At 42.0% G+C, this 24,318-nt stretch overlaps 3 protein-coding genes across 5 annotated transcripts in view; 2 read left to right on the forward strand and 1 right to left on the reverse strand.

The window, feature by feature from the left end:
- LOC134813368 (uncharacterized) overlaps window positions 1-24,318 on the forward strand; it is a 359,978-nt gene that overhangs the window by 26,025 nt on the left and 309,635 nt on the right. The window lies entirely within an intron of this gene.
- LOC134813488 (uncharacterized) overlaps window positions 1-24,318 on the reverse strand; it is an 87,447-nt gene that overhangs the window by 581 nt on the left and 62,548 nt on the right. The window contains exons 1-6 of one of the 2 annotated variants that reach the window (XM_063821294.1): window positions 4,967-5,067; window positions 2,486-2,535; window positions 1,422-1,532; window positions 843-1,037; window positions 527-616; window positions 227-340 (exon numbers count right to left, since the gene is read on the reverse strand). In XM_063821294.1, coding sequence (XP_063677364.1) covers window positions 227-340; window positions 527-616; window positions 843-1,037; window positions 1,422-1,532; window positions 2,486-2,535; window positions 4,967-5,018 — 612 coding nt within the window. In that variant the 5' untranslated portion in view covers window positions 5,019-5,067. Of the gene's footprint in view, window positions 1-226; window positions 341-526; window positions 617-842; window positions 1,038-1,421; window positions 1,533-2,485; window positions 2,536-4,966; window positions 5,068-24,318 lie in introns of those variants that run through there. The other variant, XM_063821295.1, reaches the window with a different exon arrangement.
- Window positions 3,842-23,786, forward strand: LOC134813487 (sushi, von Willebrand factor type A, EGF and pentraxin domain-containing protein 1-like). 2 transcript variants are annotated; one of them, XR_010160023.1, is made up of 8 exons: window positions 3,842-4,408; window positions 6,701-6,846; window positions 7,041-7,126; window positions 7,841-8,118; window positions 11,337-11,449; window positions 13,096-13,400; window positions 22,382-22,613; window positions 23,339-23,786. XR_010160023.1 is itself a non-coding variant. In XM_063821293.1 (8 exons), exons 1-8 carry the CDS (start codon window positions 4,309-4,311, stop codon window positions 23,415-23,417), a joined length of 1,287 nt encoding a protein of 428 aa, XP_063677363.1. In that variant the 5' UTR covers window positions 3,842-4,308; the 3' UTR covers window positions 23,418-23,786. The 2 variants fall into 2 exon arrangements, 1 of the variants encoding a protein (XP_063677363.1); XM_063821293.1 differs by having other exon boundaries at window positions 22,382-22,538; window positions 23,316-23,786.

Here is a 24,318-nt window from a genome sequence, read left to right on the forward strand (position 1 = left end):
ACAACGGCATTATATCTAAATTTACAATGAGAATATTAACAAAGGAGCATATTCTCCGGTTAAATAAGCTTATTGCTTGTTAATCACTCTAACGAGCACCATGTGTAGTAAAGCCGGGTAGTGTATCGTGATAGAACATGCGGTAACGCTTCTCTAAATTACAAGTCTAAAATAATAGCAAACTATCCTTCCCCGGATGTAAATATAAGACTGTTCTAGAACAAACCCTTTTAGATTTAGTGCAGGACATCTCGTGGTCCACAACTTCGTGGGCAGCTAGGCAATACTCGGACGTGTACTCGTCTGATACGATACCCATTCTGATACGGAACTCCAGATCCTTAAGATTTCACAGCGTTATGGCTTATCATAAAGTCATAACAATCTCATGTCACCTCAAAAAACCACATTTTTTTGTGTTTTTAAAGGATGATTAATGCTGAAATACTAATGAACTCAGTCACTAGTTTTCTCTTCAGTAAAGAGTAAATATCTCGCTCTGGTTAAGGTGACCTTGTTAACATACCGAGATAGTAGCTGACAGTTCCTCAATAGCTCTCCTGTCTAACTCGTGTGTTCTCACCAGGTCCTCGTTTAGCAGCTTTATATCAGACAGCTGTAAAACAACTTTACAATAACAAGCATATCAACACCTACAAGTCAAGAATCAAAAAAAACTAAGACGTTGCTGCTGTACTTACATTTTATAATTCAAAATCAAATATCACAACAAGACCCTTTTGCACGTATATATTAGACTAAAATTGAACTTTAAATTTTTACATATTCTTCAAACAACCACGACGGTTAATAAGCGGATAATTAGCGGTTAATTGGCTAACGTTTTTGTTGGTGTGAGAGACTTTAGTTTTAAGAGTGTGATTCTCCTTTCTAAAGAAGGAGGTGGATCCTTTGAGCATAAAGTCGGTACTGCCTCCAATCCTCTTAACAAAACTGTTTAGACCATCCAGCTTCTTATGTATAATAGCATTAGTTTTCTTGCTCTCATTCAGTTCCAGTCTAACATCGCTTAGTTGCTGGGATAATGACAATGTTAATTCACCTGATAAACAGAGGGAGGGAGGGAGGGAGGGAGGGAGGGAGGGAGGGAGGGAGGGAGTGAGGGAGGGAGGGAGGGAGGGAGGGAGGGAGGGAGGGAGGGAGGGAGGGAGGGAGGGAGGGAGGGAGGGAGGGAGGGAGGGAGGGAGGGAGGGAGGGAGGGAGGGAGGGAGGGAGGGAGGGAGGGAGGGAGGGAGGGAGGGAGGGAGGGAGGGAGGGAGGGAGGGAGGGAGGGAGGGAGGGAGGGAGGGAGGGAGGGAGGGAGGGAGGGAGGGAGGGAGGGAGGGAGGGAGGGAGGGAGGGAGGGAGGGAGGGAGGGAGGGAGGGAGGGAGGGAGGGAGGGAGTAGTAGTAATTACTCACCTCCTTCAAAATAGCATTTTCTTTAGTTGTCTCTGCTACTGACATTTTGAGTTGTCTCTCTGAACTACGAGCAGAGTTCCGAGCACCCTCTTCCTCTTCTTTCTTCTTTAACTAGACGTTGGAAGAAGTGAGTTAGTGTTCAGTTACTTCTACACTTATAACCAAGACACTGTTTACTTTCAGTCGTCATGGCATCTTGCTATTCAAGTCTAACTTTAACAAAGATCAGATTAAAGATGTGACATTAATTTCGAATAACGGAGTAAAAAAGGCCCACAATAAAACGTGTTGACTGATTCAGGACGTAACTGAATATTAAAGTACTACGAGTCCTATATAAACACAATATTGAGAACAAGCTGACGACGAAATGACACTAAACATCTAGAGTGACTCATTACGTTTATTGCGGGCCAATAAAAAGTAGACAAGAAGGAGCGATGTGACGACACACTGTCAATAAAACTATTAGTAGACAATTAATAGCCGATCGAGTGGCCGGCACAGCACAATTAAGCGAATATCAAGCAGATAGCAAGTGTGAGTTACTGAGTACACTGCAGATGATGGTTTATATTTCTCAGTAGTTGTAATCAGCAAGCACACTCTCCCTCCAGCCACCGCTCCTTCATAAATCCAGCCACCATGACTATGAAATTTAACAGCTGCGTAGTATAAGCTGTAATGAATATTACAGAGAGAGAGAGAGAGAGAGAATATTACTTATACTGCATGAAAGTTCAGGAACTGCGGTGAGGAAATCGATCGTAAAAACAATTGATCGCACAAAAACAGCGCATATTGTTTAAAGTATGTTAAGACTGTAAAATGTTTAATCCACAACAATTCACAAATTCTTTGATGACATGTTCAATCCCAAGCCTGCACATGCGAAAGAAGATAACAGTGCATCACAATAGCCTATAGTACTGTCCTAGATAGGTCACGTGTTTAAAGCAAGCACAAGTTTTACAATTTCATACCATTCACATGGTCTCCGGCTCTCCAAGTTAATAAATATTCAATATTCATACTATGGTCTCCAATTCAATGAATGTTCATACCATAGTCTCCAAGACGATCGATGCCATCTTCTTTTCCATGATGATCTGACCTGGGGATAAATGTTATTGTTTAGTTATATTATTATATTTAAGTTGTGTAACTCACTTAAAACAATCAAGATCTCATGTTAACTATCCACTGTCCGTTGTTCAACAGTTTTAAGTCGAGCATTTTCATTTCAGTACTCAAAATTATTTCGACCTTTACAAAACGGAAACAATTTATCTTAGAACTGTCTTTTCGGTGATTCTTTCAAGAAAATTTCTTATTTTTTCTGAATAGACTCATTGATGACAATGTTCCTAATAAAGGTAAAATTTCAGTACTAAAATTAATTAGAAATACGAAAATAATCTATCCCGCCTAGCATTAACCACTTATCATTGTTCTCAATGGGATTGAAAAGGCCAAACTTAGGTTCAGATATTTGCAGGCCTCGAGGAAAATCATAAGAATAATATCAGATACCGTGAGCTCGCAATATTAAACTTTCACCACATTAACACATGATTACACAGAACTAGCTGCTAAAGCAATACAGCATGAGTTCAGAAGAAATAGTCCGTGTAAAACGTGAGTTAACAGGAAAATAAATTGGCTGCTCCCGACAAACGATCAAACAGACTCGGTCAAACAGAACCGGTCAAACAGAACCGGTCATGCTTGAGTCCGGCATTATTAATTGCTGCATGCTCCTCTAACTCTCTAAAAATACATTAAGTCAAATTCTTAATTGCCATTCTATTACAATTCACATGAACTAGTTTGTGTTCCATTGTGATCCAGCTCCATGCACTCGATGTACTTGATTTACAGGTCGGCGGATTGGAGGAGTTGGACTTCACATGAGTCAATGTTTTTTAAGTGTGCACGTTAAGGTTGGATGCAGTGTTTTAATTACATTCTTAGTTAACGTTTGGACGGTAATAATATCTTCACTCTTCAGTTCTACCCAACACGGATATTATCTCAGCTTTATTACAGAAGTAATAAGTACTGCAGGGAAGCTGCAGCCGAGTAAACTTCATACATTTGCAGATTAACTGGCTAATAGTTGTATAACACGGTACAGAGCAACACCACTCAAGACCAGATGTCCGGGTTATACTACTCCGATCCAGTGACAAAAGGATTTTGCGATTATTTTGGCCAAAAATCGCGATACCGCGATTTTTACAGACTACAAATTAAACTATACATAAAATTTGTCGCAAATAATGGGAAAAATCGCGATTCCATACATGCCGCGATTTCCTTTTGACAAAACAAAAGTTTTGTCCCTGGTCCGGTCAGGTAACATTTCCGGTTAACATTGCGGTAGAAGTGAGGAACTACACCTTGTAGGTAGTGGTACTGAACTGAGTGACACGTGACTGGTCTGTGGTTGTTATGGTAACGGTCAACACATAAAACTCACTGACGGAGTAACGGTAAGATACATGCATGTTTCTTGAGGAAACGTCAAAATAAACATTACTTCTAACCCGTCTAACACATAGTTGAACCTTCAGTTGATGTTATTTAGATGACATTGTGCAATAACTTACACTTTTCGCTAATGATTGCCTTTTCCTGGTTGCCAAAAAATAGTTTAAGATGCAAACATTTCTTGATTAATTTCGGTGTTACAATTACAGTGCCCCGGAATTTGCTAGTTTTGTTGAAAGTTTAGAATTGGCCGGCCCTAAATTAGATTAGTTGTACACGCGGAAGAGCAGATAGGATAGCACTGGTCACGTGGTGTGCCCAGTAGTAAGCCACATTAGGTTTACTCCTGCAGTTCTGCACTGTTAAATTATCTCTGTTACTACAGCGTGTGAGAATGTGGCCCCTGCAGCAGAGAAAGATGTTTCAACTCGTCGCAATCCTGCTCGGGTGTTTGGTTTATTCTGGTTCCTCTGCTGCCGTCGCTAGTGCAACAGGTTTGTTTTAGTTTCTCTGCTAGTGTCGCTAGTGCAACAGGTTTGTTCTAGTTTCTTTGCTAGTGTCGCTAGTGCAACAGGTTTGTTCTAGTTTCTTTGCTAGTGTCGCTAGTGCAACAGCTTTGTTCTAGTTTCTCTGCTAGTGTCGCTAGTGAATCAGGTTTGTTCTAGTTTCTCTGTTAGTGTCGCTAGTGAATCAGGTTTGTTCTAATGGCTGATTTGGTTTCCGGTGGTCGAAGGTATCTAATAAAACATGTAATAATTTCAACAAACCTAAAAGACGTCTTTAAAGCGAAAATATAATCGAGTTGGCAGAGCCATCAAATTCAATGTAAATAGTAATACACGCAAACTGAACAGAAGTACATTTTAAGTAAGTCCTCTGCTCTGTATTTGGTGTTTTACATACACTTGACGTTAAAACATGCAGTGCATTTCAAAATTAGACTGCTTCTTAACGGGCAACATACAGACTAAACTCTAAAGGAATAAAAACAAAATCAGAAGAATGAGAACAAAATCAGAAGAATAAAAAATAATATCAGAAAATCTACTCACCAGATTGACCACGGTGCTGCTGAACTCGAAAACTTTCGTTCGCGTTAGCCATGTGCTACTTTATCTCAGAACTACACTCGTCCCTTATATCTATCCCACTAGTATCTAGATAACAGAGAAACTTGGTACTTGTGAGGCAAAGCCGAGACGTTAAAAGGTCACGTGAATGTGGTAAAATTGAATTGATATCAAATGCATGTTACGAATTATCAGAGCGGAAACATGACATGACCACCACCGTACCACAACCATTGATCAAATGCTTAGTTTCTGCATGAGGATCCTTTCAATAACTTTAAATATGTTCAGAATTAGAGATGATACTAAATAACGCGAATGAATCAATGAATGATAAATCATACTGGATGTGAAAAATAACATTATAATGATAAGACAGTATCACACAACCCCTCTAGAGACAAAGATAGACGTGGTTAATATCACACAACCCCTCTAGAGATAAAGATAGACGTGGTTAATATCACACAACCCCTCTAGAGATAAAGATAGACGTGGTTAATATCACACAACCCTTCTAGAGATAAAGAGAAACGTGGTTAATATCACACAACCCCTCTAGAGATAAAGATAGACGTGGTTAATATCACACAACCCTTCTAGAGATAAAGAAAAACGTGGTTAATATCACACAACCCCTCTAGAGATAAAAAGAAACGTGGTTAATATCCCACAACCCCTCTAGAGATAAAAAGAAACGTGGTTGATATCACACAACCCCTCTAGAGATAAAGATAGACGTGGTTAATATCACACAACCCTTCTAGAGATAAAGAGAAACGTGGTTAATATCACACAACCCCTCTAGAGATAAAAAGAAACGTGGTTAATATCCCACAACCCCTCTAGAGATAAAAAGAAACGTGGTTAATATCACACAACCCCTCTAGAGATAAAGATAGACGTGGTTAATATCACACAACCCTTCTAGAGATAAAGAGAAACGTGGTTAATATCACACAACCCCTCTAGAGATAAAAAGAAACGTGGTTAATATCCCACAACCCCTCTAGAGATAAAAAGAAACGTGGTTGATATCACACAACCTCTCTAGAAATAAAGATAGACGTGGTTAATATCACACAACCCCTCTAGAGATAAAGATAGACGTGGTTAATATCACACACCCCCTCTAGAGATGAAGATAGACGTGGTTAATATCACACAACCCCTCTAGAGATAAAGATAGACGTGGTTAATATCACACAACCCCTCTAGAGATAAAGATAGACGTGGTTAATATCACACAACCCATCTAGAGATAAAGATATACGTGGTTAATATCACACAACCCCTCTAGAGATAAAGATAGACGTGGTTAATATCACACAACCCCTCTAGAGATAAAGATAGACGTGGTTAATATCACACAACCCCTCTAGAGATAAAGATAGACGTGGTTAATATCACACAACCCCTCTAGAAATAAAGATAGACGTGGTTAATATCACACGACCCCTCTAGAGATAAAGATAGACGTGGTTAATATCACACAACCCCTCTAGAGATAAAGATATACGTGGTTATATCACACAAGTCACAACCCCTCTAGAGATAAAGATAGACGTGGTTAATATCACACGACCCCTCTAGAGATAAAGATAGACGTGGTTAATATCACACAACCCCTCTAGAGATAAAGATAGACATGGTTAATATCACACAACCCCTCTAGAGATAAAGATATACGTGGTTAATATCACACAACCCCTCTAGAGATAAAGATAGACGTGGCTGAAGCGTGTACTGATAAGGAGGACGGCTGTGCAGGGTGGGCTAGTGATGACTACTGTCAAACTCAGCGTGATCTCATGTCCTACTACTGTCCGTCTACCTGTGGCTTCTGCAACACTGTACAAGAGGTTACTACTAAATACTAATACTTAATTGTTGGTTGCTTAGTAATTAGGTTACTAGGTAACCGTATTTTTACCAGGGATCATTATTATTATATACCATCATTATCTTGACAAGCTTTAATCTTCTCACATTGTTTGATGTACAAGTCATAGGCCCCTCCGAGAAAAGATGAAGAATTGACAATATGTAATCTCAGGCGACAGATATAATGACAGAGATAGTGGAAAGTATGGTGGAAGCTACTGATCCCTCAACTAACAGGGGGTCATACGTGGACACCAGGTATTATAATATAGACTACTGACTACTGACTACTGACTACTGACTACTGACTACTGACTACTGACTACTGACTACTGACTACTGACTACTGACTACTGACTACTGACTACTGACTACTGACTACTGACTACTGACTACTGACTACTGACTACTGACTACTGACTACATATTATTATGCTCTGTAATCACTCACCAAACTCTACTACATATTATGCTCTGTAATCACTCACCAAACTCTACTACATATTATGCTCTGTAATCACTCACCAAACTCTACTACATATTATGCTCTGTAATCACTCACCAAACTCTACTACATATTATGCTCTGTAATCACTCACCAAACTCAACACACTAAACACAGCCCACCTGAAACTGGTGTTATCATAATATGCAATCAGTTAATACCTAGTATAGCTATTAGCTGCTCCCTGTAAGCCGGGATTTGCTAACAGTCGGAACTATATATATATATACTAGCGGTTATTTAGGTTTTATTCTGAGTGGTCAGCAAAATAATCCATGCCTACACAAAAAGAGTGTTGTAGCCTTTACATTATGAGAATAATGTCTCTAAGAGTAAGAACATTGAAATTTGGAGAACGTTAAATTATTGTAGGCTGCTTCAAAAATCAGATCAAAATTATTAAATCGTTCGATGTGCCAAAAACCTTGAAATTGTCAAATTTGAAAGCTTAATCTAAATATTTGCAGTGATGAAAAAAACTACGATTACAATTCTGATAACGATAACGGTAGCAACGACTACGAAGCTAACTACGAAGCTAACTACGAAGCTAACTACGACTCCGACTATGACTCAGGCTACGAGGTGAAGTCAGACACAGTAACTCCAGCAATAACTAACCAATGTGCAGGGGAGATAAGGAACGGGGAGTTGAAGGACATGACACCCAGCAGTTACGGTTCTGTGGAGTGCACGGAGGGCTTCACTAGAACTGGACCTTATTACATCTACTGTAACGAACAAGGTTAGTGAGGGAGATTTCAGATTTGACAAGTTCCTTGAGGAGTAGGTAGATTTAGGCATAATCTAGTGGCTGGATTTAGGACATATAACCCTTTTCTCGTATAATAACAGGAGACCACTAACCAGAACAACCCGGGCAGGTATAATAACAGGAGACCACTAACCAGAACAACCCGGGCAGGTATAATAACAGGAGACCACTAACCAGAACAACCCGGGCAGGTATAATAACAGGAGACCACTAACCAGAACAACCCGGTCAGGTATAATAACGGGAGACCACTAACCAGAACAACCCGGTCAGGTATAATAACAGGAGACCACTAACCAGAACAACCCGGGCAGGTATAATAACAGGAGACCACTAACCAGAACAACCCGGGCAGGTATAATAACAGGAGACCACTAACCAGAACAACCCGGGCAGGTATAATAACAGGAGACCACTAACCAGAACAACCCGGGCAGGTATAATAACAGGAGACCACTAACCAGAACAACCCGGGCAGGTATAATAACAGGAGACCACTAACCAGAACAACCCGGTCAGGTATAATAACGGGAGACCACTAACCAGAACAACCCGGGCAGGTATAATAACGGGAGACCACTAACCAGAACAACCCGGTCAGGTATAATAACAGGAGACCACTAACCAGAACAACCCGGTCAGGTATAATAACGGGAGACCACTAACCAGAACAACCCGGTCAGGTATAATAACAGGAGACCACTAACCAGAACAACCCGGGCAGGTATAATAACAGGAGACCACTAACCAGAACAACCCGGGCAGGTATAATAACAGGAGACCACTAACCAGAACAACCCGGTCAGGTATAATAACATGAGACCACTAACCAGAACAACCCGGGCAGGTATAATAACGGGAGACCACTAACCAGAACAACCCGGTCAGGTATAATAACAGGAGACCACTAACCAGAACAACCCGGGCAGGTATAATAACAGGAGACCACTAACCAGAACAACCCGGGCAGGTATAATAACAGGAGACCACTAACCAGAACAACCCGGTCAGGTATAATAACAGGAGACCACTAACCAGAACAACCCGGTCAGGTATAATAACAGGAGACCACTAACCAGAACAACCCGGTCAGGTATAATAACAGGAGACCACTAACCAGAACAACCCGGTCAGGTATAATAACAGGAGACCACTAACCAGAACAACCCGGGCAGGTATAATAACAGGAGACCACTAACCAGAACAACCCGGGCAGGTATAATAACAGGAGACCACTAACCAGAACAACCCGGCAGGTATAATAACAGGAGACCACTAACCAGAACAACCCGGTCAGGTATAATAACAGGAGACCACTAACCAGAACAACCCGGGCAGGTATAATAACAGGAGACCACTAACCAGAACAACCCGGGCAGGTATAATAACGGGAGACCACTAACCAGAACAACCCGGGCAGGTATAATAACAGGAGACCACTAACCAGAACAACCCGGGCAGGTATAATAACAGGAGACCACTAACCAGAACAACCCGGGCAGGTATAATAACAGGAGACCACTAACCAGAACAACCCGGTCAGGTATAATAACGGGAGACCACTAACCAGAACAACCCGGGCAGGTATAATAACAGGAGACCACTAACCAGAATAACCCGGGCAGGTATAATAACAGGAGACCACTAACCAGAACAACCCGGTCAGGTATAATAACAGGAGACCACTAACCAGAACAACCCGGACAGGTATAATAACAGGAGACCACTAACCAGAACAACCCGGTCAGGTATAATAACAGGAGACCACTAACCAGAACAACCCGGGCAGGTATAATAACAGGAGACCACTAACCAGAACAACCCGGTCAGGTATAATAACAGGAGACCACTAACCAGAACAACCCGGTCAGGTATAATAACAGGAGACCACTAACCAGAACAACCCGGGCAGGTATAATAACAGGAGACCACTAACCAGAACAACCCGGTCAGGTATAATAACAGGAGACCACTAACCAGAACAACCCGGACAGGTATAATAACGGGAGACCACTAACCAGAACAACCCGGTCAGGTATAATAACAGGAGACCACTAACCAGAACAACCCGGTCAGGTATAATAACAGGAGACCACTAACCAGAACAACCCGGGCAGGTATAATAACAGGAGACCACTAACCAGAACAACCCGGTCAGGTATAATAACGGGAGACTAGACTATTAACCAGAACAACCCGGGCAGGTATAATAACAGGAGACCACTAACCAGAATAACCCGGTCAGGTATAATAACAGGAGACCACTAACCAGAACAACCCGGTCAGGTATAATAACAGGAGACCACTAACCAGAACAACCCGGGCAGGTATAATAACAGGAGACCACTAACCAGAACAACCCGGGCAGGTATAATAACAGGAGACCACTAACCAGAACAACCCGGTCAGGTATAATAACAGGAGACCACTAACCAGAACAACCCGGGCAGGTATAATAACAGGAGACCACTAACCAGAACAACCCGGGCAGGTATAATAACAGGAGACCACTAACCAGAATAACCCGGTCAGGTATAATAACAGGAGACCACTAACCAGAACAACCCGGGCAGGTATAATAACAGGAGACCACTAACCAGAACAACCCGGTCAGGTATAATAACAGGAGACCACTAACCAGAACAACCCGGTCAGGTATAATAACGGGAGACCACTAACCAGAACAACCCGGTCAGGTATAATAACAGGAGACCACTAACCAGAACAACCCGGGCAGGTATAATAACAGGAGACCACTAACCAGAACAACCCGGGCAGGTATAATAACAGGAGACCACTAACCAGAATAACCCGGTCAGGTATAATAACAGGAGACCACTAACCAGAACAACCCGGTCAGGTATAATAACAGGAGATCACTAACGAGAACAACCCGGGCAGGTATAATAACAGGAGACCACTAACCAGAACAACCCGGTCAGGTATAATAACAGGAGACCACTAACCAGAACAACCCGGTCAGGTATAATAACAGGAGACCACTAACCAGAACAACCCGGGCAGGTATAATAACAGGAGACCACTAACCAGAACAACCCGGGCAGGTATAATAACAGGAGACCACTAACCAGAACAACCCGGGCAGGTATAATAACAGGAGACCACTAACCAGAACAACCCGGGCAGGTATAATAACGGGAGACCACTAACCAGAACAACCCGGTCAGGTATAATAACGGGAGACCTGCCTACTTGTGAGAGGAAATGTAGCGATATAAAGATAGAGGGAGGAAACATAGAACCTCCCGAGAATGAGAAGCAAGGATGGTTATATGTTTCGGTGAGTTACTGACACTGTGAGATATACGTGATGGTTATGTAGCGATGCTAGTACAGCTAGTAGATACGTGCTGAGCTGCGGTGATGACGGTGATTCTAATTTTCTGTGCTTTCTATTGCCGTTAAAAGCTGTGGTCACAGTGACCGGGTACTGATAACTAACGTCAATATTTTGTGTAGGAATTAGGTCTCATTATTCACATAATTAGACGGTTATGTGACCAAATCTCTAACACAACGTATTGATCAGCTCGGTAACGCTTTGATCTTCTCCAGCTCAAATTAAATCGCTCAATTGTTGATAACCGTTTAACGTTAGCTATCTCCCACAATCCACACTGTGTTTTAACTGGACCGCCGTTCTTAACCACCAAATATTTCTCATTGATGTGGTGTTCGTATTTTGCTTATTTCAACTGCCATTCATTGTCAAGAGTAGAAGTTGGGTAACTTTTCGGTTAAGTAACCTTAATCCACCACGAGTCACGACTGCAGTCAAATGGTTATACTTTCAGGAGTTTCCTAGGACAAAATATATAGTTTAACTTAACCACAACTGCAGATCACTAATATATTTGACTAAATTATATAAAACTTGGTTGTGAAGAAGAGAATGTATTTCAGTGTTATAACCAGTGTAACAAAATGATGGAACAGTAAGAAATGTAACAACTAGAGTAATTGAGTGATTAGAGTTTGGAAACTGAAGTAATTAAGTGATTAGAGTTTGGAAACTGAAGTAATTAAGTGATTAGAGTGTAACAACTAGAGAAATGTTCAGTGATTAGAGTGTAACAACTAGAGAAATGTTAAGTGATTAGAGTGTAACAACTAGAGAAATGTTACGTGATTAGAGTGTAACAACTAGAGAAATGTTAAGTGATTAGAGTGTAACAACTAGAGATATGTAAAGTGATTAGAGTGTAACAACTAGAGAAATGTTATGTGATTAGAGTGTAACAACTAGAGAAATGTTATGTGATTAGAGTGTAACAACTAGAGAAATGTTAAGTGATTAGAGTGTAACAACTAGAGATATGTTAAGTGATTAGAGTGTAACAACTAGAGAAATGTTATGTGATTAGAGTGTAACAACTAGAGATATGTTAAGTGATTAGAGTGTAACAACTAGAGAAATGTTATGTGATTAGAGTGTAACAACTAGAGAAATGTTAAGTGATTAGAGTGTAACAACTAGAGATATGTTAAGTGATTAGAGTGTAACAACTAGAGAAATGTTATGTGATTAGAGTGTAACAACTAGAGAAATGTTAAGTGATTAGAGTGTAACAACTAGAGAAATGTTAAGTGATTAGAGTGTAACAACTAGAGAAATGTTATGTGATTAGAGTGTAACAACTAGAGAAATGTTAAGTGATTAGAGTGTAACAACTAGAGATATGTAAAGTGATTAGAGTGTAACAACTAGAGAAATGTTATGTGATTAGAGTGTAACAACTAGAGAAATGTTAAGTGATTAGAGTGTAACACCCCTACTCCGCAGTGTAACGAAGGTAAAAGCCTGGAAGGTAACACCCCTACTCCGCAGTGTAACGAAGGTAAAAGCCTGGAAGGTAAAGCGTGTAACACCCCTACTCCGCAGTGTAAGGAAGGTAAAAGCCTGAGTGTAACACCCCTACTCCGCAGTGTAACGAAGGTAAAAGCCTGGAAGGTAAAGCGTGGAACTGGTGTGACAGAGGTGTGGTGGATGTGATTCCCAAATGTGTGGGAGGAGAAACTACCAGCGAGGAGCAGATCATCTCCCCAGACAACACTGCCTCTGAGGTAGACTACGATACAAACTACAAGGAGGATGAGGAGGAGTACACTGAGAAGAAGGAGGAGGAGGTAGGGGGAGCGTACGGAGGCTGTCCTCTGGAAGAGGTGGAGAATGGAATGTGGACTGACCCGTACCAGAGCAGTACTTACTGGATACTAGAGTGTAACACTGGGTAAGTACCAGAGCAGTACTTACTGGATACTAGAGTGTAACACTGGGTAAGTACCAGAGCAGCACTTACTGGATACTAGAGTGTAACACTGGGTAAGTACCAGAGCAGCACTTACTGGATACTAGAATGTAACACTGGGTAAGTACCAGAGCAGGACTTACTGGATACTAGAGTGTAACACTGGGTAGGTACCAGAGCAGTACTTACTGGATACTAGAGTGTAACACTGGGTAAGTACCAGAGCAGTACTTACTGGATACTAGAGTGTAACACTGGGTAAGTACCAGAGCAGTACTTACTGGATACTAGAGTGTAACACTGGGTAAGTACCAGAGCAGTACTTACTGGATACTAGAGTGTAACACTGGGTAGGTACCAGAGCAGTACTTACTGGATACTAGAGTGTAACACTGGGTAAGTACCAGAGCAGTACTTACTGGATACTAGAGTGTAACACTGGGTAGGTACCAGAGCAGCACTTACTGGATACTAGAGTGTAACACTGGGTAAGTACCAGAGCAGTACTTACTGGATACTAGAGTGTAACACTGGGTAAGTACCAGAGCAGTACTTACTGGATACTAGAGTGTAACACTGGGTAAGTACCAGAGCAGCACTTACTGGATACTAGAGTGTAACACTGGGTAAGTACCAGAGCAGTACTTACTGGATACTAGAGTGTAACACTGGGTAGGTACCAGAGCAGTACTTACTGGATACTAGAGTGTAACACTGGGTAAGTACCAGAGCAGTACTTACTGGATACTAGAGTGTAACACTGGGTAAGTACCAGAGCAGTACTTACTGGATACTAGAGTGTAACACTGGGTAAGTACCAGAGCAGTACTTACTGGATACTAGAGTGTAACACTGGGTAAGTACCAGAGCAGTACTTACTGGATACTAGAGTGTAACACTGGGTAAGTACCAGAGCAGTACTTACTGGATACTAGAGTGTAACACTGGGTAAGTATCAGAGCAGTACTTACTGGATACTAGAGTGTAACACTGGGTAAGTACCAGAGCAGTACTTACTGGATACTAGAGTGTAAAACTGGGTAAGTACCAGAGCAGCACTTACTGGATACTAGAGTGTAACACTGGGTAAGTACCAGAGCAGCACTTACTGGATACTAGAGTGTAACACTGGGTAAGTACCAGAGCAGTACTTACTGGATACTAGAGTGTAACACTGGGTAAGTACCAGAGCAGTACTTACTGGATACTAAAGTGTAACACTGGGTAAGTACCAGAGCAGTACTTACTGGATACTAGAGTGTAACACTGGGTAAGTACCAGAGCAGCACTTACTGGATACTAGAGTGTAACACTGGGTAGGTACCAGAGCAGTACTTACTGGATACTAGAGTGTAACACTGGGTAAGTACCAGAGCAGTACTTACTGGATACTAGAGTGTAACACTGGGTAAGTACCAGAGCAGCACTTACTGGATATTAGAGTGTAACACTGGGTAAGTACCAGAGCAGCACTTACTGGATACTAGAGTGTAACACTGGGTAAGTACCAGAGCAGCACTTACTGGATACTAGAGTGTAACACTGGGTAGGTACCAGAGCAGCACTTACTGGATACTAGAGTGTAACACTGGGTAGGTACCAGAGCAGGACTTACTGGATACTAGAGTGTAACACTGGGTAGGTACCAGAGCAGTACTTACTGGATACTAGAGTGTAACACTGGGTAGGTACCAGAGCAGTACTTACTGGATACTAGAGTGTAACACTGGGTAAGTATCAGAGCAGCACTTACTGGATACTAGAGTGTAACACTGGGTAAGTACCAGAGCAGCACTTACTGGATACTAGAGTGTAACACTGGGTAAGTACCAGAGCAGTACTTACTGGATACTAGAGTGTAACACTGGGTAAGTACCAGAGCAGTACTTACTGGATACTAGAGTGTAACACTGGGTAAGTACCAGAGCAGTACTTACTGGATACTAGAGTGTAACACTGGGTAAGTACCAGAGCAGTACTTACTGGATACTAGAGTGTAACACTGGGTAAGTACCAGAGCAGTACTTACTGGATACTAGAGTGTAACACTGGGTAAGTACCAGAGCAGTACTTACTGGATACTAGAGTGTAACACTGGGTAAGTACCAGAGCAGTACTTACTGGATACTAGAGTGTAACACTGGGTAGTACCAGAGCAGTACTTACTGGATACTAGAGTGTAACACTGGGTATGTACCAGAGCAGTACTTACTGGATACTAGAGTGTAACACTGGGTAAGTACCAGAGCAGTACTTACTGGATACTAGAGTGTAACACTGGGTAAGTACCAGAGCAGTACTTACTGGATACTAGAGTGTAACACTGGGTAAGTACCAGAGCAGTACTTACTGGATACTAGAGTGTAACACTGGGTAGTACCAGAGCAGTACTTACTGGATACTAGAGTGTAAAACTGGGTAAGTACCAGAGCAGCACTTACTGGATACTAGAGTGTAACACTGGGTAAGGTACCAGAGCAGCACTTACTGGATACTAGAGTGTAACACTGGGTAAGTACCAGAGCAGTACTTACTGGATACTAGAGTGTAACACTGGGTAAGTACCAGAGCAGTACTTACTGGATACTAAAGTGTAACACTGGGTAAGTACCAGAGCAGTACTTACTGGATACTAGAGTGTAACACTGGGTAAGTACCAGAGCAGCACTTACTGGATACTAGAGTGTAACACTGGGTAAGTACCAGAGCAGCACTTACTGGATATTAGAGTGTAACACTGGGTAAGTACCAGAGCAGCACTTACTGGATACTAGAGTGTAACACTGGGTAGGTACCAGAGCAGTACTTACTGGATACTAGAGTGTAACACTGGGTAAGTACCAGAGCAGTACTTACTGGATACTAGAGTGTAACACTGGGTAAGTACCAGAGCAGCACTTACTGGATACTAGAGTGTAACACTGGGTAAGTACCAGAGCAGACTTACTGGATACTAGAGTGTAACACTGGGTAAGTACCAGAGCAGTACTTACTGGATACTAGAGTGTAACACTGGGTAGTACCAGAGCAGTACTTACTGGATACTAGAGTGTAACACTGGGTAAGTACCAGAGCAGTACTTACTGGATACTAGAGTGTAACACTGGGTAAGTACCAGAGCAGCACTTACTGGATACTAGAGTGTAACACTGGGTATGTACCAGAGCAGTACTTACTGGATACTAGAGTGTAACACTGGGTAAGTACCAGAGCAGTACTTACTGGATACTAGAGTGTAACACTGGGTAAGTACCAGAGCAGTACTTACTGGATACTAGAGTGTAACACTGGGTAAGTACCAGAGCAGTACTTACTGGATACTAGAGTGTAACACTGGGTAAGTACCAGAGCAGTACTTACTGGATACTAGAGTGTAACACTGGGTAAGTACCAGAGCAGTACTTACTGGATACTAGAGTGTAACACTGGGTAAGTACCAGAGCAGTACTTACTGGATACTAGAGTGTAACACTGGGTAGGTACCAGAGCAGTACTTACTGGATACTAGAGTGTAACACTGGGTAGTACCAGAGCAGCAGTACTTACTGGATACTAGAGTGTAACACTGGGTAGTACCAGAGCAGTACTTACTGGATACTAGAGTGTAACACTGGTAAGTACCAGAGCAGTACTTACTGGATACTAGAGTGTAACACTGGGTAAGTACCAGAGCAGTACTTACTGGATACTAGAGTGTAACACTGGGTAAGTACCAGAGCAGTACTTACTGGATACTAGAGTGTAACACTGGGTAAGTACCAGAGCAGTACTTACTGGATACTAGAGTGTAACACTGGGTAAGTACCAGAGCAGTACTTACTGGATACTAGAGTGTAACACTGGGTAAGTACCAGAGCAGTACTTACTGGATACTAGAGTGTAACACTGGGTAAGTACCAGAGCAGTACTTACTGGATACTAGAGTGTAACACTGGGTAAGTACCAGAGCAGTACTTACTGGATACTAGAGTGTAACACTGGGTAAGTACCAGAGCAGCACTTACTGGATACTAGAGTGTAACACTGGGTAAGTACCAGAGCAGTACTTACTGGATACTAGAGTGTAACACTGGGTAAGTACCAGAGCAGTACTTACTGGATACTAGAGTGTAACACTGGGTAAGTACCAGAGCAGTACTTACTGGATACTAGAGTGTAACACTGGGTAAGTACCAGAGCAGTACTTACTGGATACTAGAGTGTAACACTGGGTAAGTACCAGAGCAGTACTTACTGGATACTAGAGTGTAACACTGGGTAAGTACCAGAGCAGTACTTACTGGATACTAGAGTGTAACACTGGGTAAGTACCAGAGCAGTACTTACTGGATACTAGAGTGTAACACTGGGTAAGTACCAGAGCAGTACTTACTGGATACTAGAGTGTAACACTGGGTAAGTACCAGAGCAGTACTTACTGGATACTAGAGTGTAACACTGGGTAAGTACCAGAGCAGTACTTACTGGATACTAGAGTGTAACACTGGGTAAGTACCAGAGCAGTACTTACTGGATACTAGAGTGTAACACTGGGTAGGTACCAGAGCAGCACTTACTGGATACTAGAGTGTAACACTGGGTAGGTACCAGAGCAGCACTTACTGGATACTATAGTGTAACACTGGGTAGGTACCAGAGCAGTACTTACTGGATACTAGAGTGTAACACTGGGTAGGTACCAGAGCAGCACTTACTGGATACTAAAGTGTAACACTGGGTAGGTACCAGAGCAGCACTTACTGGATACTATAGTGTAACACTGGGTAAGTACCAGAGCAGTACTTACTGGATACTAGAGTGTAACACTGGGTAAGTACCAGAGCAGTACTTACTGGATACAAGAGTGTAACACTGGGTAAGTACCAGAGCAGTACGTACTGGATACTAGACTGTAACACTGGGTAAGTACCAGAGCAGTACTTACTGGATACTAGAGTGTAACACTGGGTAAGTACCAGAGCAGTACTTACTGGATACAAGAGTGTAACACTGGGTAAGTACCAGAGCAGTACTTACTGGATACTAGAGTGTAACACTGGGTAAGTACCAGAGCAGCACTTACTGGATACTATAGTGTAACACTGGGTAAGTACCAGAGCAGTACTTACTGGATACTAGAGTGTAACACTGGGTAAGTACCAGAGCAGCACTTACTGGATACTAGACTGTAACACTGGGTAAGTACCAGAGCAGCACTTACTGGATACTAGAGTGTAACACTGGGTAAGTACCAGAGCAGTACTTACTGGATACTAGAGTGTAACACTGGTAAGTACCAGAGCAGCACTTACTGGATACTAGAGTGTAACACTGGGTAAGTACCAGAGCAGCACTTACTGGATACTAGAGTGTAACACTGGGTAGGTACCAGAGCAGTACTTACTGGATACTAGAGTGTAACACTGGGTAAGTACCAGAGCAGTACTTACTGGATACTAGAGTGTAACACTGGGTAAGTACCAGAGCAGTACTTACTGGATACTAGAGTGTTACACTGGGTAAGTACCAGAGCAGTACTTACTGGATACTAGAGTGTAACACTGGGTAAGTACCAGAGCAGTACTTACTGGATACTAGAGTGTAACACTGGGTAAGTACCAGAGCAGTACTTACTGGATACTAGAGTGTAACACTGGGTAAGTACCAGAGCAGTACTTACTGGATACTAGAGTGTAACACTGGGTAAGTACCAGAGCAGTACTTACTGGATACTAGAGTGTAACACTGGGTAAGTACCAGAGCAGTACTTACTGGATACTAGAGTGTAACACTGGGTAAGTACCAGAGCAGTACTTACTGGATACTAGAGTGTAACACTGGGTAAGTACCAGAGCAGTATTTACTGGATACTAGAGTGTAACACTGGGTAGGTACCAGAGCAGCACTTACTGGATACTAGAGTGTAACACTGGGTAAGTACCAGAGCAGTACTTACTGGATACTAGAGTGTAACACTGGGTAAGTACCAGAGCAGTACTTACTGGATACAAGAGTGTAACACTGGGTAAGTACCAGAGCAGTACGTACTGGATACTAGACTGTAACACTGGGTAAGTACCAGAGCAGCACTTACTGGATACTAGAGTGTAACACTGGGTAAGTACCAGAGCAGTACTTACTGGATACAAGAGTGTAACACTGGGTAAGTACCAGAGCAGTACTTACTGGATACTAGAGTGTAACACTGGGTAAGTACCAGAGCAGCACTTACTGGATACTATAGTGTAACACTGGGTAAGTACCAGAGCAGTACTTACTGGATACTAGAGTGTAACACTGGGTAAGTACCAGAGCAGCACTTACTGGATACTAGACTGTAACACTGGGTAAGTACCAGAGCAGCACTTACTGGATACTAGAGTGTAACACTGGGTAAGTACCAGAGCAGCACTTACTGGATACTAGAGTGTAACACTGGGTAAGTACCAGAGCAGTACTTACTGGATACTAGAGTGTAACACTGGGTAAGTACCAGAGCAGTACTTACTGGATACTAGAGTGTTACACTGGGTAAGTACCAGAGCAGTACTTACTGGATACTAGAGTGTAACACTGGGTAAGTACCAGAGCAGTACTTACTGGATACTAGAGTGTAACACTGGGTAAGTACCAGAGCAGTACTTACTGGATACTAGAGTGTAACACTGGGTAAGTACCAGAGCAGTACTTACTGGATACTAGAGTGTAACACTGGGTAAGTACCAGAGCAGTACTTACTGGATACTAGAGTGTAACACTGGGTAAGTACCAGAGCAGTACTTACTGGATACTAGAGTGTAACACTGGGTAAGTACCAGAGCAGTACTTACTGGATACTAGAGTGTAACACTGGGTAAGTACCAGAGCAGTATTTACTGGATACTAGAGTGTAACACTGGGTAGGTACCAGAGCAGCACTTACTGGATACTAGAGTGTAACACTGGGTAGGTACCAGAGCAGTACTTACTGGATACTAGAGTGTAACACTGGGTAAGTACCAGAGCAGCACTTACTGGATACTAGAGTGTAACACTGGGTAAGTACCAGAGCAGTACTTACTGGATACTAGAGTGTAACACTGGGTAAGTACCAGAGCAGTACTTACTGGATACTAGAGTGTAACACTGGGTAAGTACCAGAGCAGTACTTACTGGATACTAGAGTGTAACACTGGGTAGGTACCAGAGCAGCACTTACTGGATACTATAGTGTAACACTGGGTAAGTACCAGAGCAGTACTTACTGGATACTAGAGTGTAACACTGGGTAAGTACCAGAGCAGGACTTACTGGATACTAAAGTGTAACACTGGGTAGGTACCAGAGCAGCACTTACTGGATACTATAGTGTAACACTGGGTAAGTACCAGAGCAGTACTTACTGGATACTAGAGTGTAACACTGGGTAAGTACCAGAGCAGTACTTACTGGATACAAGAGTGTAACACTGGGTAAGTACCAGAGCAGTACGTACTGGATACTAGACTGTAACACTGGGTAAGTACCAGAGCAGCACTTACTGGATACTAGAGTGTAACACTGGGTAAGTACCAGAGCAGTACTTACTGGATACTAGAGTGTAACACTGGGTAGGTACCAGAGCAGTACTTACTGGATACTAGAGTGTAACACTGGGTAAGTACCAGAGCAGTACTTACTGGATACTAGAGTGTAACACTGGGTAAGTACCAGAGCAGTACTTACTGGATACTAGAGTGTAACACTGGGTAAGTACCAGAGCAGTACTTACTGGATACTAGAGTGTAACACTGGGTAAGTACCAGAGCAGTACTTACTGGATACTAGAGTGTAACACTGGGTAAGTACCAGAGCAGTACTTACTGGATACTAGAGTGTAACACTGGGTAAGTACCAGAGCAGTACTTACTGGATACTAGAGTGTAACACTGGGTAAGTACCAGAGCAGTACTTACTGGATACTAGAGTGTAACACTGGGTAAGTACCAGAGCAGTACTTACTGGATACTAGAGTGTAAAACTGGGTAAGTACCAGAGCAGTACTTACTGGATACTAGAGTGTAACACTGGGTAAGTATCAGAGCAGTACTTACTGGATACTAGAGTGTAACACTGGGTAAGTACCAGAGCAGTACTTACTGGATACTAGAGTGTAACACTGGGTAAGTACCAGAGCAGTATTTACTGGATACTAGAGTGTAACACTGGGTAGGTACCAGAGCAGCACTTACTGGATACTAGAGTGTAACACTGGGTAGGTACCAGAGCAGTACTTACTGGATACTAGAGTGTAACACTGGGTAGGTACCAGAGCAGTACTTACTGGATACTAGAGTGTAACACTGGGTAAGTACCAGAGCAGCACTTACTGGATACTAGAGTGTAACACTGGGTAAGTACCAGAGCAGCACTTACTGGATACTAGAGTGTAACACTGGGTAAGTACCAGAGCAGTACTTACTGGATACTAGAGTGTAACACTGGGTAAGTACCAGAGCAGTACTTACTGGATACTAGAGTGTAACACTGGGTAAGTACCAGAGCAGTACTTACTGGATACTAGAGTGTAACACTGGGTAAGTACCAGAGCAGTACTTACTGGATACTAGAGTGTAACACTGGGTAAGTACCAGAGCAGTACTTACTGGATACTAGAGTGTAACACTGGGTAAGTACCAGAGCAGTACTTACTGGATACTAGAGTGTAACACTGGGTAAGTACCAGAGCAGTACTTACTGGATACTAGAGTGTAACACTGGGTAAGTACCAGAGCAGTACTTACTGGATACTAGAGTGTAACACTGGGTAAGTACCAGAGCAGCACTTACTGGATACTAGAATGTAACACTGGGTAGGAGATATTAGTAATATGCTTTTAGTTATCATGTTATAAGGAATCAAGCAAGGATATAAAATAGGGGCTAGGGTAAAATAAATTAAGCTAAGAAGATCCCAGACCTGCAGAAAATGACCACTAAAATATCACATGTCATATTCCTCTAAGGTATGTGAAGAACGGAGGGGACAGCTACGTTTACTGTGATGACAAGAAAGAAGTGACGGGAGTAGCTCCTCAGTGTGAGGAAGACAAGTGTGCAAACGCAAAGGTGGAGAACGGAGTGGTGACTACTTCAGGGACCGGGGCTTGGATATGGGTCAAGGTTAGAACCTAACAGAAACAAATACCTTAACTGTCTAGCTGTAACTGATAATTATTGATTCGATAACTGTTAGATGTATTATATTAAAAATAGTACTCTACCTACCAAACAGTGGTAAAGAATATTAAAAATATGTTATAAATGCGAAGATAAATTAAATAATCACCAAGCGTTCCAACCGTTAGGAGATGAAATACTGTGGTCAGTGCCTAGGCAACCCACCTCTAGTAACTAGGCAACCCACCTCTGGTAACTTTCCCAGAGTGTTAAACTACTCCTCATAATAAGCTAACCTATTCGGGGGGTTTATAAGCTGCAATGAGTACCAGTAACTTAGTGAGCTAGCTAACTGAATTAGGAACAGTAAGATGGCGGGTATGATGACGTCACATAATAAGGAGCCTGAAAGGACAAGGGGCGGGGTGATATTACCATGACACGGAGTTATCCTCATAATTATTATATCCACCACGTGCTGATAGTTTTACTAGATCCTATAATATGTAAGCTGGTTATAACCGTAATGGTTGTTATTTTTGCAAATTGCCGAGCTGGCTTGATCAGAACCAGCCCAGTTGTTACAAAGCTATTTAAAAGTCAGGAAGGTCACAATGTTGGGACACGTGCCTGCTTCTAGAGTATTAGGGCAATATGGTCTTACTATTTGAAACGTATTTAAGTAAACTAAATCAGCGAAGTTACTAAAAACGTTCATAGTTCTTACGATTATTCACAACTCATGATTCAGTTTTAAAACTAACAGTTTGATGTGTACAGGTGGAGTGTAACCCAGGATACAGTTTGTCTGGTAGTGACGGGACCTACTGCAGTAGCACTGACGGTGCATTATCTGCTCCTCTCGGTACCTGCAACATGTGATATTATGTAGTGACGGGACCTACTGCAGTAGCACTGACGGTGCATTATCTGCTCCTCTCGGTACCTGCAACATGTAATAATGTAACATATACTCTGGGACATGTAATAATGTAACATTCCTGGACATATAATAACAGGTTTCACATCGAACCTGTACAATTTAATAAAGATGATTGACTTTTGACAAAAGAAAGAGTTTCGTTAAAATCACCTAGTTTGTGTTGGTGCATTATTAAGAAAAGAAGTTTTCACCGGTTGAACAACCTTTTAGTTTTATGCGTTTTGGTAAGATACGGAAATATTGTTATTTTGGGATAGATTTTATATGTTTTTTAGAATTATCACATTAATGAATGGAAGTACATCATTAAAAGTAAGCCTGCTTTCTACCCGTTCTCTTATTATTAAATTTGGTTGACCTGCTGTCGTCACAACAGAACTCATTTGCAAAATAGAGAATCGATCAAATCCTTAAGATGAGTGTACTTCACAAATCAAAACAAATTTAATCAAAGATTCGATTAATCACAGAAAATTTGAAAACATTTGATCGAGTTTCCACTGTCTAATTGCAATGTCCAGTTGTCTGTAGTTTGACACTCCCTGAATGTCATAGCCCTATTAAGGGGGCATACACCAAAACAGTGGTTTGTGCCGTCCAGACCAAATGACCTCATAGGCAGTTCAGTGACCTTCTAGCGCACCGTTTCCACACAAAAAAAATCATTTTGAGAATTCCCATTTTTGTAATCGACCATTTCCTGGTTAAGAGTGCAATTTTCGGAAAAAATAATTTTTTGGTTGAGACGCTATAAGTTAATCATTTCTTGCGGTATCGGGTTGCTCGCCGTTTATTCACATCTATTTCAATGTGTGTGTAAAATCTTGATATCGTATCTAA

Source organism: Bolinopsis microptera, chromosome 3, assembly GCF_026151205.1.
Source record: "Bolinopsis microptera isolate Bmic1 chromosome 3, MBARI_Bmic_1.0, whole genome shotgun sequence".
Taxonomy (NCBI): Eukaryota; Metazoa; Ctenophora; class Tentaculata; order Lobata; family Bolinopsidae; genus Bolinopsis; species Bolinopsis microptera.

What these genes read in the sequence shown, in the direction of transcription:
- LOC134813487 (XM_063821293.1), top strand. Translation starts at nt 4,309, where the DNA reads ATGTGGCCCCTGCAGCAGAGAAAGATGTTTCAACTCGTCGCAATCCTG. An exon ending in TGCCGTCGCTAGTGCAACAG is followed by an intron (nt 4,409 to 6,700) that starts GTTTGTTTTAGT and finishes CAACCCCTCTAG; the next exon opens with AGATAAAGATAGACGTGGCT. An exon ending in GGGTCATACGTGGACACCAG is followed by an intron (nt 7,127 to 7,840) that starts GTATTATAATAT and finishes AAATATTTGCAG; the next exon opens with TGATGAAAAAAACTACGATT.